At 46.5% G+C, this 17,901-nt stretch overlaps 1 protein-coding gene across 7 annotated transcripts in view; it reads left to right on the top strand.

Moving 5' to 3' along the window:
* Positions 1–17,901, top strand: part of LOC109904288 (DNA (cytosine-5)-methyltransferase 3A-like) — a 62,557-nt gene that overhangs the window by 639 nt on the left and 44,017 nt on the right. For 5 of the 7 annotated variants that reach the window (XM_031787838.1, XM_031787837.1, XM_031787835.1 and 2 more), the window contains exons 2-4: positions 1,039–1,243; positions 4,505–4,615; positions 12,236–12,797. In XM_031787838.1, the coding sequence (XP_031643698.1) occupies positions 1,160–1,243; positions 4,505–4,615; positions 12,236–12,797 (757 nt within the window). In that variant the 5' untranslated portion in view covers positions 1,039–1,159. Of the gene's footprint in view, positions 1–1,038; positions 1,244–4,504; positions 4,616–12,235; positions 12,798–17,371; positions 17,594–17,901 lie in introns of those variants that run through there. The other 2 variants (XM_031787840.1, XM_031787841.1) reach the window with 2 other exon arrangements.

Genomic DNA, 17,901 nt, shown 5'->3' with positions numbered 1-17,901 from the left:
ATGGAACAGTAGGTGACATTGTATTCACACACAAATATATATATATACATTTAAAAAGTAACACGTTTTGTAGCTGCAATATCATTTCCCGCAACATTGTTTTCTTCCCACGAACAAATGGAAACATGCATTTACACTTGAACGACAGTAATATGCTACATTTACCAATATGTTTAGATTGATTTGAACTATCATTCAAATGTCCCCAATGACGCATTAATGCAACATTTGTATCAATGTGTCAGAAAGTCTGTCTGTGCGCGTGGGTGAACGTGTGGCTCGAGCACTTTACCTCCGGCAGTTATCGGTAGACGGTAGTGTAGTACTAACTAGTGAAAATGGGGGCAATAACAAAAAACACCAAGGACGTTTAGCCTATATCAAGACTAGGCCTATATTACAAGCCTTCTGGGAAAAATCGATGAAAAGCATAACATTGACCATCAACTTTGATACTGTATTTATAAGTGCACATGGCTAGCTATGGATCTCGATAGGCAGAGAGGTAGGAGGCTAGGCCTTGCATGGAGCCAGCAGTCTGTGCAAAGGAGTGTCTCGTTTTACCACAGGTGTTGGGCTATAATGAACATCTAATCTGCATATAGATTATTATATGCATAATGCATATATACCGGTAATAGTTTATTCGATAACGCCATATAGCCCTGCAGGCCTACACTTGTGGTATATTGTGTGATAGAAACGGGATAAACCAGAGAGAACTAACACTTATTTAAGGATGCTTAAAATGTTTTTCTAACTAGTAAAGGCACAACTGGAGTAGACGGCATGTAAAGCCGTTGACAATTTGACGCTAGTAGGCCCTGCGTTTGCCTGATCAGATCACTGCAGGCATAGTAGGGAGACTGAGATTCATTGAATCCAATCTGTAGGTATATAGGCTAGAATCATGTTCAACTTAACACAAAACGAAGGAATAATCACAATGTAATAATAAATATACTATTATAATAATAAATAGTTGCATTTACAGTTTTTCAGCGTGCAAGATTACATTTGTTGTTCTTCATTTTGCAGGATCATCGAAGGTTCATTGAAGGATCGTCATTTTTCTGTTCCTTTGATTTTATTTCTCATATTTTGAAGCTTCTCCTGTTTTCCATTGAGAATATCATCCGTACGATTTGCACTCTTGGCGATGCCGTCCAACACTGTTGCCACCAACAACACCGCTGCATTCCAAAGCTTAGACTACACCTGTGATGCACCTGGGAACAGAATGGTGAGAAACAAACAGCTATGTAAAGCCAAACTACTGTCATTAAAACACTGTAACATTTTGTTACTGTGTCAATAGGTATATAACAGTGTGTTTTACAATGTTATTATAACATGTTATACCCATATTGATCAGAGATCTTATCATTGAGTTATTTTGCATCGTTTATGTAATTGATGACCATTTCCATCATCGCCATACTAAAATAAACATAAAGCAGGTTGATCCACCAGATGTTTCCATTGTATGTAAGGATTCATATGAATCTATACTCTGTACAGTTATACTATAAACATCATAACATGTCATGCTGGGCTACTGTAAGTTAGACACCCATTAGCCACATTAACAACAGTAACAACTGCTGCCGTGTAAGGGGCTTTATAAATACATTTGATCAATTGCATTACATTACTGATAACAAAATGATTGTGTTCTCTGTCATTGTGCCTGTTAGAATGGTGACAGTGTTTTCTTACTGTTACGTGGGGCGTTGGCTGTTATATCTAATGCTATGCCAGCCAGCCAGTTGCTGCTGAAACTGCTCTCCCTATGTGTTATACTGGGACATTTATCCTCTCTTTCTCTTCCTCTCTTCTCTATCCTCTACTACGCTCTCCCATCACACTGCCCGCCCAATGTAGTCCTGTTGCTAAGCAACAACCATTGCCTTAAATAAACCGACCGCCGACGGAAATTGTGCCAGAGATATCGAATAGTGCCAGAGTGTGTTATAGGGTTCACACAAAAGGCAATAACAAAATAGTCTTTGTATTTTATGCCATCTATTGTTTCCATGTCTATTAGTCATGTCTTATAAATGGTATGTTGTGTTTCATTGAAAATGTGGAGGATTTTGACGATACAATAGAAGGCGACATGTCCATTGGCTGGACTGACGGTGTCTCCAAACGGAGCATGATTTAGGGACGCATATAAAACATTCCGTATTCTAGAATTCTGCCCTTGCGGTTACCTCGTTTCCACGCTCCTTTGGTGACATGGGGGTTGGTGACTGCTCATCCTGTATAGCGTAGCACTCAGAGAGGCCACGCAGTACCAATACGCCTGTGGTGGAGCTAGGCTAAACCAGGCACTAGTAGTTTGTCCCAAATGGCACTCTTTTCTCTATATACCGTAGTGCACTACTGTTGACCAAGACCCATAGGGTTCTTTGCACTTTGTAGGGAATAGAGTGCCATTTGGGACGTAGCTCTAGAAAGGAGAAGGGAAATCACTACTGGAGAAATAAACAACAGATAATGAAAATGTACAGTCAGATAATCGTATTAATCTTATATAAGGAGGAGATTAGATTTGGAAGATTATGTGAATGATTTTAGCTCAGTGGATCCACGTACTAGATACCACTGTAGATTTACTACCAATGATGTGCCTGCATAATATGACTGCTTATAAGACTGCCTTTAAAAAGTCCAGACTGTTTGTCATCAGCAGCTCCCAGTAGCTCCCTCCTCGTGATGCTTATAGCTGGTTGCTAAGCAGGATTTGATCTGCCTCAATTCATTGTTCAAGCTTGTCTCCCTGTTCATAGCCCCACAACAGACTCAGTAAGACACTCATTCAGTACATGTTATTCAGTCGTTATTGAACCCCGGTGGCCTGTATTCACAAAATAGTCTTAGTTGGAGTGCTGATCGAGGATCAGGTCCTCCAGGTCCATATCACCTTCTTCATTATCATCTAAAAGGCTAAACAGATTCTAAGTCAGCAGTCTGAGACGTTTTATAGAAGCAACTACATTAGTATTATCATATGTTCCATCAACCCCAGGGGTGCTGCATCGAGGTGGACAGAAAACCCCAGGGGTGCTGCATCGAGGTAGACAGAAAACCCCAGGGGTGCTGCATCGAGGTAGACAGAAAACCCCAGGGGTGCTGCATCGAGGTGGACAGAAAACCCCAGGGGTGCTGCATCGAGGTGGACAGAAAACCCCAGGGGTGCTGCATCGAGGTGGACAGAAAACCCCAGGGGTGCTGCATCGAGGTGGACAGAAAACCCCAGGGGTGCTGCATCGAGGTGGACAGAAAACCCCAGGGGTGCTGCATCGGGGTAGACAAAAAACCCCAGGGGTGCTGCATCGAGGTAGACAGAAAACCCCAGGGGTGCTGCATCGAGGTAGACAGAAAACCCCAGGGGTGCTGCATCGAGGTAGACAGAAAACCCCAGGGGCGCTGCATCGAGGTAGACAGAAAACCCCAGGGGCGCTGCATCGAGGTAGACAGAAAACCCCAGGGGTGCTGCATCGAGGTAGACAGAAAACCCCAGGGGTGCTGCATCGAGGTGGACAGAAAACCCCATTGGTGCTGCATCGAGGTGGACAGAAAACCCCAGGGGTGCTGCATCGGGGTGGACACAGTTTTATTAATCAAAGGCAATGTGCTGGATGGGGTCTACACACGCACACACACACGCACGCACACACACACACACACACACACACACACACACACACACACACACACACACACACACACACACACACACACACACACACACACACACACACACACACACACACACACACACACGCACACACACACACACACACACACACAGTGTCTTTGTAACAGTGTCATTAGGGAATGTGTCTGGGTGAGGTCAGGCTCTGTACTGTCCTGCTCTCAAAGAGACATTCACATCCCATGTGTCCTATTGTCTTCATCCTAAAGAGGAATAGGATGGAGACCTATTGAGAGACCTTAAACTGCTCAACAGTTGGAATGGATAAATACTGTATACTGTTATACTACAATTAGAATCACATTACACATTCAAACTGCCTGTCAATCCTATGGGTGATGCTTACTATGCATTTCCTGTCAACTTGCGATTCTAAACTGTTCATGTGAGGTTGTGAAAACTTGGGGAATGTTTATAGTAGAGCTATACAGGGAATTCAGGGTACGATTTTAGGGTCAAAGTTGTGGGGACTGATGTCACATTTTGAATATGGTTGGTTTATGAATTTGTGATTCTACCTGATTCTTCATATCTTCGGGGCGGCAGGGTAGCCTAGTGGTTAGAGCGTTGGACTAGTAACCGGAAGGTTGCAAGTTCAAACCCCCGAGCTGCCAAGGTACAAATCTGTTTTTCTGCCCCTGAACAGGCAGTTAACCCACTGTTCCTAGGCCGTCATTGTAAATAAGAATTTGTTCTTAACTGACTTGCCTAGTAAAATAAAGGTAAAAAAAATAAATAAATATGAGATTGATAATATTGTGTTGTGTGATTGTTTGATAGAGGGAGAGCACGATACTGGACAAAGAGCTGGCACCAGAAGAGAAATCCTCTAAAAGCAACACCAGCTGTAAAGAGGGCCGGCCTGCTGGGAGAAAACACAAGCAGATCGCTGTAAGTTGATCATTTGTAATAATATATTGGACTTTTTCACAACCATCAATAAACAAACAAACAGTGTCAGAAACAGTGTCATGCAGAACTGAAGGCTATACACACATTGTAGGTTTATTGTAAGAATAGCAGAATATACCATTTGTGGTAGGGGAAACACTGTCGGAGGCTGTGTGACTCACAAAGTTGTCATTGGAAATTGTTCTCTTGCGAGTTTCATCATCCAATTATTTAAATTCTACAGGAGTGAAAGTTTCACCGAGGCGATACGTTGGCACATGAGAATTATTAGAATATGGCTATTATTAGTTAATTAATTATTTTATCCATGCTGGCTTGAGACATGAAACAGATAGGTGAAGGGCATAGAGGCTGTCGTCAATTTATTAGTGAGCTATTTTTCTAAATGGGTAATGGAAGCACTTCAACCAGTTCACCTCACTGAAACTGACCAATTAGCTAGTGGAGTTCATCTCACTGAAACTGACCAATTAGCTAGTGGAGTTCATCTCACTGAAACTGACCAATTAGCCAGGGGAGTTCATCTCACTGAAACTAACCAATTAGCCAGAGGAGGGGCCTCCCGGGTGGCCAGTGGTCTAAGGCTGTGCCACCAGAGATTCTGGGTTCGAGCCCAGGCTCTGTCGCAGCCGGCCGCGACCGTGAGGCCCATGTGGCGGCGCACAATTGGCCCAGCGTCGTCTGAGTTAGGGTTTGGCCGGCAGGGATGTCCTTGTCTCATCGCGCAGTAGCGACTCCTGTGGCGGGCCGGGTGCAGTGCACGCTGAGCAGGTCACCAGGTGTACGGTGTTTCCTCCGACACATTGGTGCGGCTGGCCTCGGGGTTGGATGTGTGTTGTGCCAAGAAGCAGTGCGGCTAGGTTGGGTTGTGTTTCGGAGGATGCATGGCTGTTACATTCGTTAGATGAATTAGACCAAGTTGCAGCGTGGTAGGCGAACATCTTACTTTATTTAAAATGAAGACCGAAAACAACAAAATACAAAACGAACTGCAGGCTACACAACAACTATACAAAATCAAGATCCCACAAATAAAGGGGGAAAAAAGGCTGCCTAAGTATGATCCCCAATCAGAGACAACAATAGACAGCTGCCTCTGATTGGGAACCATACCAGGCCAAACAAAGAAATAGGAAAGCTAGAATGCCCACCCAAATCACACCCCGACCTAACCAAATAGAGAAATTAAAGGGCTCTCTAAGGTCAGGGCGTGACAATGGCTCTCGACCTTTGCCTCTCCCGAGTCCGTACGGGAGTTGCAGCAATGAGACAAGACTGTAATTACTACCAATTGGATTTTTTTTTTTTTATTGCCAGGGGAGTTAATCTCACTGAAACTGACCAATTAGCCAGGGGAGTTCATCTCACTGAAACTGACCAATTAGCCAGAGGAGTTCATCTCACTGAAACTGACCAATTAGCCAGGGGAGTTCATCTCACTGAAACTGACCAATTAGCCAGGGGAGTTCATCTCACTGAAACTGACCAATTAGCCAGGGGAGTTCATCTCACTGAAACTGACCAATTAGCCAGGGGAGTTCATCTCACCTTAACTGACCAATTAGCTACGGGAATTCAGCTGATCAATAAAAAAAAATATGGAATATCTCATAGGCGTACAGAGGCCCATTATCAGCAACCATCACTTCTGTGTTCCAATGGCACGTTGTGTTAGCTAACCCAAGTTGATAATTTTAAAAGGCTAATTGATCATTATAAAACCCTTTTGCAATCATGTTAGCACAGCTGAAAACTGTTGTCCTGATTAAAGAAGAAATAAAACTGGCCATCTTTAGACTAGTTGAGTATCTGGAGCATCAGCATTTATGGGTTCGATTACAGGCTCAAAATGGCCAGAAATGAAGACCTTTCTTCTGAAACTCGTCAGTCTATATTTTTCTGAGAAATTAAGGCTATTCCATGCGAGAAATTGCCAAGAAACAGAAGATCTCGTACAACACTGTCTACTACTCCCTTCACAGAACACCGCAAACTGGCTCTAACTAGAATAGAAAGAGGAGTGGGAGAGGACAAGTACAGGGTCTAGTTTGAGAAACAGACACCTAACGAGTCCTCAAATGGCAGCTTCGTTAAATAGTACTGTCTCTCACTCTCTCTCACTCTGCCTTTGTCTCACTCTCTGTCTCACTCTGTCTCTGTCTCTCATTATCTCTCTCACTGTCTTCACTCTTTGTCTCTCTCTCGCTCTCTCTCTCTCTCACTCTGTCTCTCTTCTTCTCACAATGTTTTGGTTAAATGCTATCCTTTTTTTCTTATGTCAGTGAGAAATCAGTGGAGTTTGCTTTCAGAACTCTTCTCTGAAAATAGCTTGACAAATGTGTATTTTATTTATTTTACCTTTATTTAACCAGGTAGACTAGTTGAGAACAAGTTCTCATTTACAACTGCGACCTGGCCAAGATAAAGTAAAGCAGTGCGACACAAACAACAACACAAAGTTACACATGGAATCAACAAACATACAGTCAATAACACAATAGAAACATCTATATACAGTGTGTGCAAATGAGGTAAGATAAGTCAATAAATAGTTATTAGTGGCAAATAATTACAGTTGAGCAATTAAACACTGGAGTGATAGATGTGCAGAAAATGAATGTGCAAGTAGAGATGCTGGGGTGCAAAGGAGCAAAAAAATAAATAACAGAATTGGGATGAGGTAGTTGGATGGGCTGTTTACAGATGAGCTATGTACAGGTGCAGTGATCTGTGAGCTGTGCTGACAGCTGGTGCTTACAGTTAGAGAGGGAGATATGAGTCTCCAGCTTCAGTGATTTTTGCAATTCGTTCCAGTCATTGGCAGCAGAGAACTGGAAGGAAAGGCGGCCAAAGTAGGAATTGACTTTGGGGGTGACCAGTGAAATATACCTGCTGGAGCGCGTGCTATGGGTGAGTGCTGCTATGGTGACCAGTGAGCTGAGATAAGGCAGGGCTTTACCTAGCAAAGACTTATAGATGACCTGGACCCAGTGGGTTTGGTGACAAATATGAAGCGAGGGCCAGCCAACGAGAGCATACAGGTCGCAGTGGTGGGTAGTATATGGGGCCTTGGTGACAAAACGGATGGCACTGTTATAGACTGCATCCAGTTTGTTGAGTAGAGTGTTGGAGGCTATTTTATAGATGACATCGCCGAAGTCAAGGATCGGTAGGATGGTCAGTTTTACAAGGGTATGTTTGGCAGCATGAGTGAAGGAAGCTTTGTTGTGAAATAGGAAGCCGATTCTAGATTTAATTTTGGATTGGAGAAACTTAATGTGAGTGTGGAAGGAGAGTTCACAATCTAACCAGACACCTAGCTATTTGTAGTTGTCCACATATTCTAAGTCAGAACTGTCCAGAGTAGTGATGCTGGACAGGCGGGCAGGTGTGGGCAGCAATCGGTTGAAGAGCAAGAGCAGTTGGAGGCCATGGAAGGAGAGTTGTATGGCATTGAAGCTCGTCTGGAGGTTAGTTAACACAGTGTCCAAAGAAGGGCCAGAAGTATACAGAATGGTGTCATCTGCGTAGAGGTGGATCAGAGAATCACTAGCAGCAAGAGCGACCTCATTGATGTATACAGAGAAAAGAGTCGGCCCGAGAATTGAACCCTGTGGCACCCCCAAAGAGACTGCCAGAGGTCCGGACAACAGGCCCACCGATTTGACACACTGAGCTCTATCAGAGAAGTAGTTGGTGAACCAGGCGAGGCAGTCATTTGAGAAAACAAGGCTGTTGAGTCTGCCGATGAGGATGTGGTGATTGACATAGTCGAAAGCCTTGGCCAGGTTGATGAATACGGCTGCACAGTAATGTCTCTTATCAGTGGCGGGTTATGATATCATTTAGGACCTTGAGCGTGGCTGAGGTGCACTCATGACCAGCTCGGAAACCAGATTGCATAGCGGAGAAGGTACGGTGGGATTCGAAATGGTCGGTGATCTGTTTGTTCACTTGGCTTTCGAAGACCTTAGAAAGGCAGGGTAGGATAGATATAGGTCTGTAACAGTTTGGGTCTAGAATGTCTCCCCCTTTGAAGAGTGGGGATGACCGCGGCAGCTTTCCAATCTTTGGGGATCTCAGACGATATGAAAGAGAGGTTGAAAAGGCTAGTAATAGGGGTTGCAACAATTGCGACGGATCATTTTAGAGAGAGAGGGTCCAGATTGTCTAGCCCAGCTGATTTGTATGGGTCCAAATTTTGAAGCTCTTTCAGAACATCAGCTTTCTGGATTTAACAGTGGATATGTTTTAGTTCTACTCCGTCCACATCGCAGTATAATTAGGATTGGCTTCTCTAAAGAGCCTGGTAAGGAATGAAAAGACACAGTCATTAGTCTGATATAATAAAATCATTTCCCACAACATCAACATGTTCTAAAGTGTCAGATCTCTTGTCTCATTAGGCATTAAACTGTTGCTAACAGAGTCAGATGTACATACTGCACCTGTCTCTGTGTGGGTGTGTCTGTCTCTCATTCTCTGTCTCTTTCTTGTTCCCTGCATCTGTCTGCCTGCCTGCCTTCCTGCTTGCATGTCTGTCTCTGTCTCTCTCTCTCTCGTTCCCTGCCTGCCTGCCTTCCTGCCTGTCTGTCTCTGTCTCTCTTTCATTCCCTGCCTGTCTGCCTGCCTGCCTGCCTGTCTGTCTTTCTGCCTCTGTCTCGATCTCAGTCCCTGCCTCTGTCTGTCTGCCTTCCTGCTTGTCTGTCTTTCTGTCTCTGTCTCTCTCTTGTTCCCTGCCTGTCTGCCTGCCTGTCTTTCTGTCTGCCTATCTGTCTTTCTGCCTGCCTGTCTTTCTGTCTCTGTCTCACTCCCTGCCTCTGCCTGCCTGCCCGCTTGCCTTTCTGCCTACCTGCCTGCCTGCCTTTCTGCCTGCCTTTCTACCCACCTGCCTGCCTGCCTCTCTGCCTGCCTTTCTGCCTGCCTGCCTGCCTGCCTTTCTGCCTGCCTGCCTGCCTTTCTGCCTGCCTGCCTTTCTGCCTGCCTGTCTCTGTCTTTCACTCTGCATCTGTCCGTCCTTCCGCCTGTCTGAGACAATCGATGCTTCAGACATGATGTTGTCAGTGTTGACAGACAGGCCAATCTCAGTGTTGACAGACAGGCCAATCTCAGTGTTGACAGACAGGCCAATCTCATCTCTCTAGTAGACATGCTCTACTTTCCTTTGCTGTGACCTAGTAATGGAATTGTCTCCGAAATGATTTTTAACACTATTTTTAGGCAGTAGTCTCTAGCAGAGACACTGCGGAGAAAAGATCGCTCTCCCACCAGCTCACATGTCCTCTTCTTCAAGCATTTTAAAAGGAGTTCATTTTCTAGGTCACTAAAAAGAGGTGTATATCTTGTGATCAACATGTTATATGAGATACTTGACGTGTAATTTTTATATGTACTTATCTGAAAAGACATTAGAGACATGCCTGGTGATATAGATATATACAGTGGGACAAAAAAGTATTTAGTCAGCCACCAATTGTGCAAGTTCTCCTACTTAAAAAGATGAGAGAGGCCTGTAATTTTCATCATAGGTACACTTCAACTATGACAGGCAAAATGAGAAAAAAAATCCTGAAAATCACATTGTAGGATTTTTAATGAATTTATTTGCAAATTATGGTGGAAAATAAGTATTTGGTCAATAAGTCTTCATGAGGTTTTCACACACTGTTGCTGGTATTTTGGCCCATTCCTCCATGCAGATCTCTTCCAGAGCAGTGATGTTTTGGGGCTGTTGCTGGGCAACACGGACTTTCAACTCCCTCCAAAGATTTTCTATGGGGTTGAGATCTGGAGACTGGCTAGGCCACTCCAGGACCTTGAAATGCTTCTTACGAAGCCACTCCTTCATTGCCCGGGCGGTGTGTTTGGAATCATTGTCATGCTGAAAGACCCAGCCACATTTCATCTTCAATGCCCTTGCTGATGGAAGGAGGTTTTCACTCAAAATCTCACGATACATGGCCCCATTCATTCTTTCCTTTACACGGATCAGTCGTCCTGGTGCCTTTGCAGAAAAACATCCCCAAAGCATGATGTTTCCACCCCCATGCTTCACAGTAGGTATGGTGTTCTTTGGATGCAACTCAGCATTCTTTGTCCTCCAAACACGACGAGTTGAGTTTTTACCAAAAAGTTATATTTTGGTTTCATCTGACCATATGACATTCTCCCAATCTTCTTCTGGATCATCCAAATGCTCTCTAGCAAACTTCAGACTGGCCTGGACATGTACTGGCTTAAGCAGGGGGACACGTCTGGCACTGCAGGATTTGAGTCCCTGGCGGCGTAGTGTGCTACTGATGGTAGGCTTTGTTACTTTGGTCCCAGCTCTCTGCAGGTCATTCACTAGGTCCCCCCGTGTGGTTCTGGGATTTTTGCTCACCTTTCTTGTGATCATTTTGACCCCACGGGGTGAGATCTTGCGTGGAGCCCCAGATCGAGGGAGATTATCAGTGGTCTTGTATGTCTTCCATTTCCTAATAATTGCTCCCACAGTTTATTTCTTCAAACCAAGCTGCTTACCTATTGCAGATTCAGTCTTCCCAGCCTGGTGCAGGTCTACAATTTTGTTTCTGGTGTCCTTTGACAGCTCTTTGGTCTTGGCCATAGTGGAGTTTGGAGTGTGACTGTTTGAGGTTGTGGACAGGTGTCTTTTATACTGATAACAAGTTCAAACAGGTGCCATTAATACAGGTAACGAGTGGAGGACAGAGGAGCCTCTTAAAGAAGAAGTTACAGGTCTGTGAGAGCCAGAAATCTTGCTTGTTTGTAGGTGACCAAATACTTATTTTCCACCATAATTTGCAGTCTAAAAATCCTACAATGTGATATTCTGGATTTTTTTTCTCATTTTGTCTGTCATAGTTGAAGTGTACCTATGGTGAAAATTACAGGCCTCTCTCATCTTTTTAAGTGGGAGAACTTGCACAATTGGTGGCTGACTAAATACTTTTTTGCACCACTGTACGATTATATAGATTTACAATGTAGTTGAATCACTGGCAGATAATACCAGACAGATAACGTTGTTTGGCTGTGCTATGGTGTCATTGGGTTGGAGAATCTCTGTTCTTCTGCTGGAACAGAGATTAGTAAATACTTGTCTTTACAGCATGAAATGGTTTCCAGGGGCGAGTCCCACGTCAATAAAATGAAAGATTTCCTGCCTTTGACAAAAAGCCAACATTCCTCTCATATTTGTGCACTACAGTGATGCAGTGAATAGCTGAGTTACAGCACACAACCAACGCACAGCGAGTTCACAGGGTGTCCCACTATAATACAGTTATCTACTTGAGGTTATTGGTACAGTTGGACTGTATTGACTGATGTTTGGAGCTCCAACAGTTACAGGCGCAGGCAGACAGGACCTCAGGCTACTGAAGCATACCAATATACTGAATTGTGTGATTCATTCAAATAAAGATTAAAGTGATGCAGTAAAACTTAAACAAAATACTTGTACTAAAGGCTAACTAACATAGAATAAAAATGACTCCATTGTCCTTAAGGTTATTGGCTAACAACGTGAAATGATTGGCAATAATATCCACTCCACTATAATCTTCCTAATAGCTTATCTCCTTCCTTTACCTGCAGGCGGAAGGCAGTGTGTCTGTGAAGGACAGTGTGCCCAGAGGCGGGGGCAACAGTCTCACCGGGGTGGCAGCGGAAAGAGAGAGAGTGTCTGTGGCGCAGGTGCAGAATGGTGTCATGAGCAGCGGGCACACAGACAGAGACAGGACCCAGGCTGATGCCAGCAGCGGGCGCACAGACAGAGACAGGACCAAGGCTGATGCCAGCAGCGGGCGCACAGACAGAGACAGGATCCAGGCTGATGCCAGCAGCGGGCACACAGACAGAGACAGGACCCAGGCTGAAGCCAGCAGCTGCCCCAAGCAAGAGAGGAAAGGTCCAGAGAAGAACGGGTTACCAGATGCCCCTGGTTCTCCCAGTGCCAGTCAGTCTGAAGACGGTCCCCCGGGACCACCCACCCTCCTGCAAAAGAGCCGGAGCCCCCCCTCCCTGGAGAACAGGTTTCTAGTGAGCCGGGAGCCGAGCCGGGACGAGCAGGAGGACTCTGAGAAAGACAAAGAGGAGACTCTGACAACTCCGCCACGCAAGAAACGAGGCAGGCGGAAACTGGAGCGCCCAACAAAATGTGAGTCCTGCCTCCTGCTTGGTGACATTACTGTCTTCATTCTCACTACATTCCTGGTACAGCCAGCTCTGCACTGGCTGAACTGACAGGCAATGCCAAGTGAATGAAAATGAACAATGTATGGTTTCTCCTTGAACGCTGTGGCCATTTTGAATTATTCTTCGGGTGTGTTCAGTGTGGATGAATTTAACACAGTAATGTAGAACATGTTAAATAAACAAAAGATAGTAAAAAGCTTTAAATAGATCTGGAAACAGGGAGGGAGGGAGGGAGGGAGGGAGGGAGGGTGGGAGGGAGGGAGGGAGGGAGGGAGGGAGGGAGGGAGGGAGGGAGGGAGGGAGGGAGGGAGGGAGGGAGGGAGGGAGGGAGGGATACATAGCAGGTTGAATAAAGGGAAGGGGTTCTGCCATCCATCCAAAGCAGGGTTCCTCTACTGGTGGTGCTTTTCTTTGGCCTCCCAAGTTTTCTGAGCCCAAAAAAATCTATATTTGTTTGGGAATGTTTTATTGTTGGACATAACAGACTGTAAAAACGACAGGAAATCAGCTCTAGGTGATTAAATCTGTTCCACAGTATTCCCACACATAATAGAATGACGTATACAAATGGAAGCAAGGTTTGAAATTATTGTGTTTAGTAAAATATTATATTTGTTTTGGCTTCTTGCGGGCAATTTGCAGTCCACAAATTATTTATTTATTTGTTTTTGTTGTTGAATTTTGTACCCCTTTTTCTCCCCAATTTTGTGGTATCCAATTGTTTAGTAGCTACTATCTTGTCTCATCGCTACAATGGGCTCGGGAGAGTCATGCGTCCTCCGATACACATTCCAACCAAGCCGCACTGCTTCTTGTGTCGGAGGAAACACCGTGCACCTGGCAACCTTGGTTAGCGCGCAATGCGCCCGGCCAGCCACCGGAGTCGTGGGTGCGCGATGAGATAAGGATTTCCCTACCGGCCAACCCCTCCCTAACCCGGACTACGCTAGGCCAATTGTGCTTCGACCCACGGACCTCCCGGTTGCGGCCGGTTACAACAGAGCCTGGACGCGAACCCAGAGTCTCTGGTGGCACAGCTGGCGCTGCAGTACAGCACCCTTAACCACTGCGCCACCCGGGAGGCCACTGCACCACCCGGGAGGCCGGGTTTTGTAATTGACCATCCGCTCAACAAAACAAATAGTCCCGTGGCTGAACCTAGTTGATGATCCCTGATCTACAGGGCACAGCACGATAACTACAGCAGTTTAGAGAGGAGGAGAGGAAGAGGGAAGGATTAGGTGAACTGCATGAGCGCTAGCAATACGAGAGCTGGAACGCCCCCAAACTGGCAAGGTACATAGTACACTACATTTGACTAGGGCTCATATGTGCACTGTTAGGGATTAGAGTATTTGGGATGCCGACATAGTGCCGACTCCTCCCTCCCTTCCCTGCTCTCCTTGCAACGTAACAGAAACTCCCTGACCTTGGCAGAAGCCACTATAATGTAAAGTAACCCCGACTCTGCCTGCTTCACTCTGGTTATTTTAGTCACTTATTCCTATTGATGAAACTGAGAGAGGGGTGGAGAGAAAGAGAGAGAGGTGGAGGGAGCGAGAGGTGGAAGTGGAGAGAGAGAGAAAGTATCGTACACAATCTTTAGAGAGGGAGGTAGAACAAGAGAGAGGTGGACAGGGACAGAGAGAGAGAGAGAAAAACGGTGAGATAGAGGAAAAGGGGAGGTGCAGGGAGGGAGAGGGAGGGAGGGAGGGAGGGAGGGAGGGAGGGAGGGAGGGAGGGAGGGAGGGAGGGAGGGAGGGAGGGGGAGGGAGGGAAAGAGGGTAGAAGGAGGGAGAGAGAGGGAGGGAGAAAGAGGGAGGGAGGGAGGGAGGGAGGGAGGGAGGGAGGGAGGGAGGGAGGGAGGGAGGGAGGGAGGGAGGGATGGGGGGAGGGAGGGAGAGAGAGAGAGAGAGGTACAAGGAGGGAGAGAACGAGATGGAGGGAGGGAGAAAGAGGGAGGGAGAGAGAGAGAGGTAGAAGTAGGGAGAGAGGGAGGGAGGGAGGGAGGGAGGGAGGGAGGGAGGGAGGGAGGGGAGGGAGGGAGGGAGGGAGGGAGGGAGGGAGGGAGGGAGGGAGGGAGGGAGGGAGGGAGGGAGGGAGGGAGGGGGTGGAGTGAGGGAGGGAGGGAGGGAGAGACAGACAGAGAGGGGGGAGGGAGGGAGAGTGAGAGGTGGAAGGAGGGAGGAGAGAGAGAGGTGGGGGGAGGGAGGGAGGGAGGGAGGGAGGTGGAAGGAGGGGGGAGAGAGGTGGGGGGAGGGAGGGAGAAAGAGGTGGAGGGAGGGAGGGAGAAAGAGGGAGGGAGAAAGAGGGAGGGAGAGGTGGAGGGAGGGAGAGAGAGAGGTAGAAGGAGGGATGAGAGCGAGATGGAGGGAGGGAGAAAGAGGGAGGGAGAGAGAGAGAGGTAGAAGTAGGGAGAGAGAGGTGGAGGGAGGGAGGGAGGGAGGGAGAGGTGGAGTGAGGGAGGGAGAGACAGAGCGGGGAGGGAGAGTGAGAGGTGGAAGGAGGGAGAGAGAGAGGTGGGGGAGGGAGAGAGGTGGAGGGAGGGAGGGAGGGAGGGAGGGAGAAAGAGGTGGAGGGAGGGAGGGAGAGACAGAGAGGGGAGGGAGGGAGGGGGAGGGAGGGAGAGAGAGAGAGGTAGAGAGAGAGAGGGAGGTGGAGAGAGGGAGGGAGGGAGGAGGGAGGGAGGGAGGGAGGGAGGGAGGGAGGGAGAGAGAGAGAGAGAGAGAGAGAGAGAGGGTGGAGAGAGAGAGGGAGGAATAGAGGGAGGGAGAGAGAGAAGTGGAGGAAGGGAGAGAGAGAGGGAGAGAGCGAGGTGAAGGCAGAAAGAGAGAACCAAGTTGAAAGGCCTCTCTTAATGAGCGTGGACCAGTGAGTGTAGGGTGTAAAGGTTGTGTACGGTACTTCAGTGACAGCCCCAGGGTAGTTAAAGCAGGAAAACATGGTCTGCATCCCAAATTACATGTCGGGGTAAAAGGGGACTTTGAGACGGCGTACCAAATGGGACCTGGTCAAAAGTAGGGCACTATATAGGGAATAGGGTGCCATTTGGGATGTACGCATGCTATCAGGATGTTCCCACAGGCCTCTCAGAGCTCAAGTGTTGTAATGGGGCTGGATAATACAACTCTTCAGTCTACTGTTCTTCTGCTGGGCTGTCACGGTCTTTCAGTGTAGGGTAATAAAATGGTTGTATTCTGTGTTTCTCAATGTTGTGTCATAACGTCCTGTGATGTGTAGCAGCTACATGCAGTGCTGAGGGTTGATATGAAAACAGTGTATTGTATCAACCCTGTTCCACAAATGTGCACACTGCTCAAGAGGGATCATAGCTATAAAGACTGTTGTTGTGAATGTGAGTCAGCTGCTTTTTCCTTGGACCTTCTCCCTTCCTCAGCCTCTCGCTGCTCTACGTATTCTAGAAATAGAACAGGCTTGGAAGCTGTAACCCTGGGAAACTGATGGCTACACTGGTATTTTGATGCAATCATTTCCATGGTAATGTAGAATGTTGATTAAAATGATGCTAACTGATGAGGCTCATGTAATATTATGTATATGTTGTAACGTCAGTTGACTCAACAAATCACAGCACAAATCACAGCAAGTACTGCTTGTACTTCCTGGCATGGTTACAAAATGGCTGCCAGTCCACCCATTATGCCATCATGGACTTGAATGGGGACGTCCGTGGTTAAAAGTCATTAGTCATAATGCTGTTTCAGTTGGGTAGTGTCCATGCTCCTTGGTTAACCTCAACTCTGCTGAATGCAAGCAGGTAAACAATGCTGCTTCAGAATGGATAACACGCCTTTGTAATCACAGCTGACCTGGGTTCAATACTATTCAAAAAACGATTTCAAATCCTTTATCTGGGCTCGATTGAGCTTGCCTGGTGTAATGGAACCAATAGAAGAGTTGTGCAAACCCCGCCCATATGGCACTCTGACTTACAGACCTCAGGAACTCATTTCATTCACCGCCAGATATGTGGGGAAAGCCCCAAGGATGCTTCCCCAATGGTACTCTATTCCCTATGTAGGTTAACTTCCTCTGACCTGGTCAAAGGTAGGGCACTGTGTAGGGAACAGCGTGCCATTTGGGACAGAGTCTCGTTTCTGAAGTTCATACTACTAGTGGAGAGTAGGTTAAGCTACATTTTATTACTAGAGGCTTGAGGAAGTATATTTTCTGCAGCATTTAGCCTACAGGAAGTATATTTTCTGCAGCATTTAGCCTACAGGAAGTGTGGCAGTTTCCTTTTCTGTATATTTTTATCACACCACCAACGGTCGTGTGGTTTTGTATTTCCAGGCCAGGTATGTTATGTTACGGCTTAGGGTGCAGTTTTCCATCCATCCACACACACACACACACACACACACACGCTCACACTCATGCACGCACACACATATACACACACATACATGCTCATGCACGCACACACACACATGCACACACCCACTCATGCACGCACACGGACACACACGCTCATGCACATGAGCACACACACACGCACACACGCACCCACACACATGCACACTCACAGACACAGACATGCCCACACACATGCGCGGAACACACACACGACAGACAGCTAGTTTTAATGGAACCATGTGCTCTAACAGGAAACGCAAAGCATATTTCTTTGAGATGTAGATAGGAAACATCCAGCAACATTCAGTCAGGCTGGGTGTGGATGTACAAGCTGCCCGGGAAGTGGATGTTGCCCTTCTGATTGGACCATGTTAGTGAATGGTGAGTGTGAAAGCTGTTGGAGAGAGACTCCTGTTTCTTCTAGAAGTATTACTACTTTATTACAGTGAAGTCGTTCGAACAAGACTGTTCCAGAAACAGGGTGATTGTAATCAAGAAGGCATAGTAGTCGGTGTAGCACACGTCCATACTGGTTCAAGTCCATCAAGTGTGTAGAGATCCCTGCAGAGATGTTATGTGGACCTAAAGTCACACAAGAGAAGCAGTGAGTAGGCTACAGTGTGTCGTGGTTTTTTTCTGCTTAGTGGCGAGGGGTTGTGAAGTGGTACGAGCTATGGTAATAGCAGCCA

The sequence above is a fragment of the Oncorhynchus kisutch genome, linkage group LG14 (assembly GCF_002021735.2).
Source record: "Oncorhynchus kisutch isolate 150728-3 linkage group LG14, Okis_V2, whole genome shotgun sequence".
In the NCBI taxonomy this organism is placed as follows: Eukaryota; Metazoa; Chordata; class Actinopteri; order Salmoniformes; family Salmonidae; genus Oncorhynchus; species Oncorhynchus kisutch.
The sequence above is the reverse complement of the archived record's forward strand: the minus strand, read 5'-3'. Positions and strand labels throughout refer to the sequence as shown.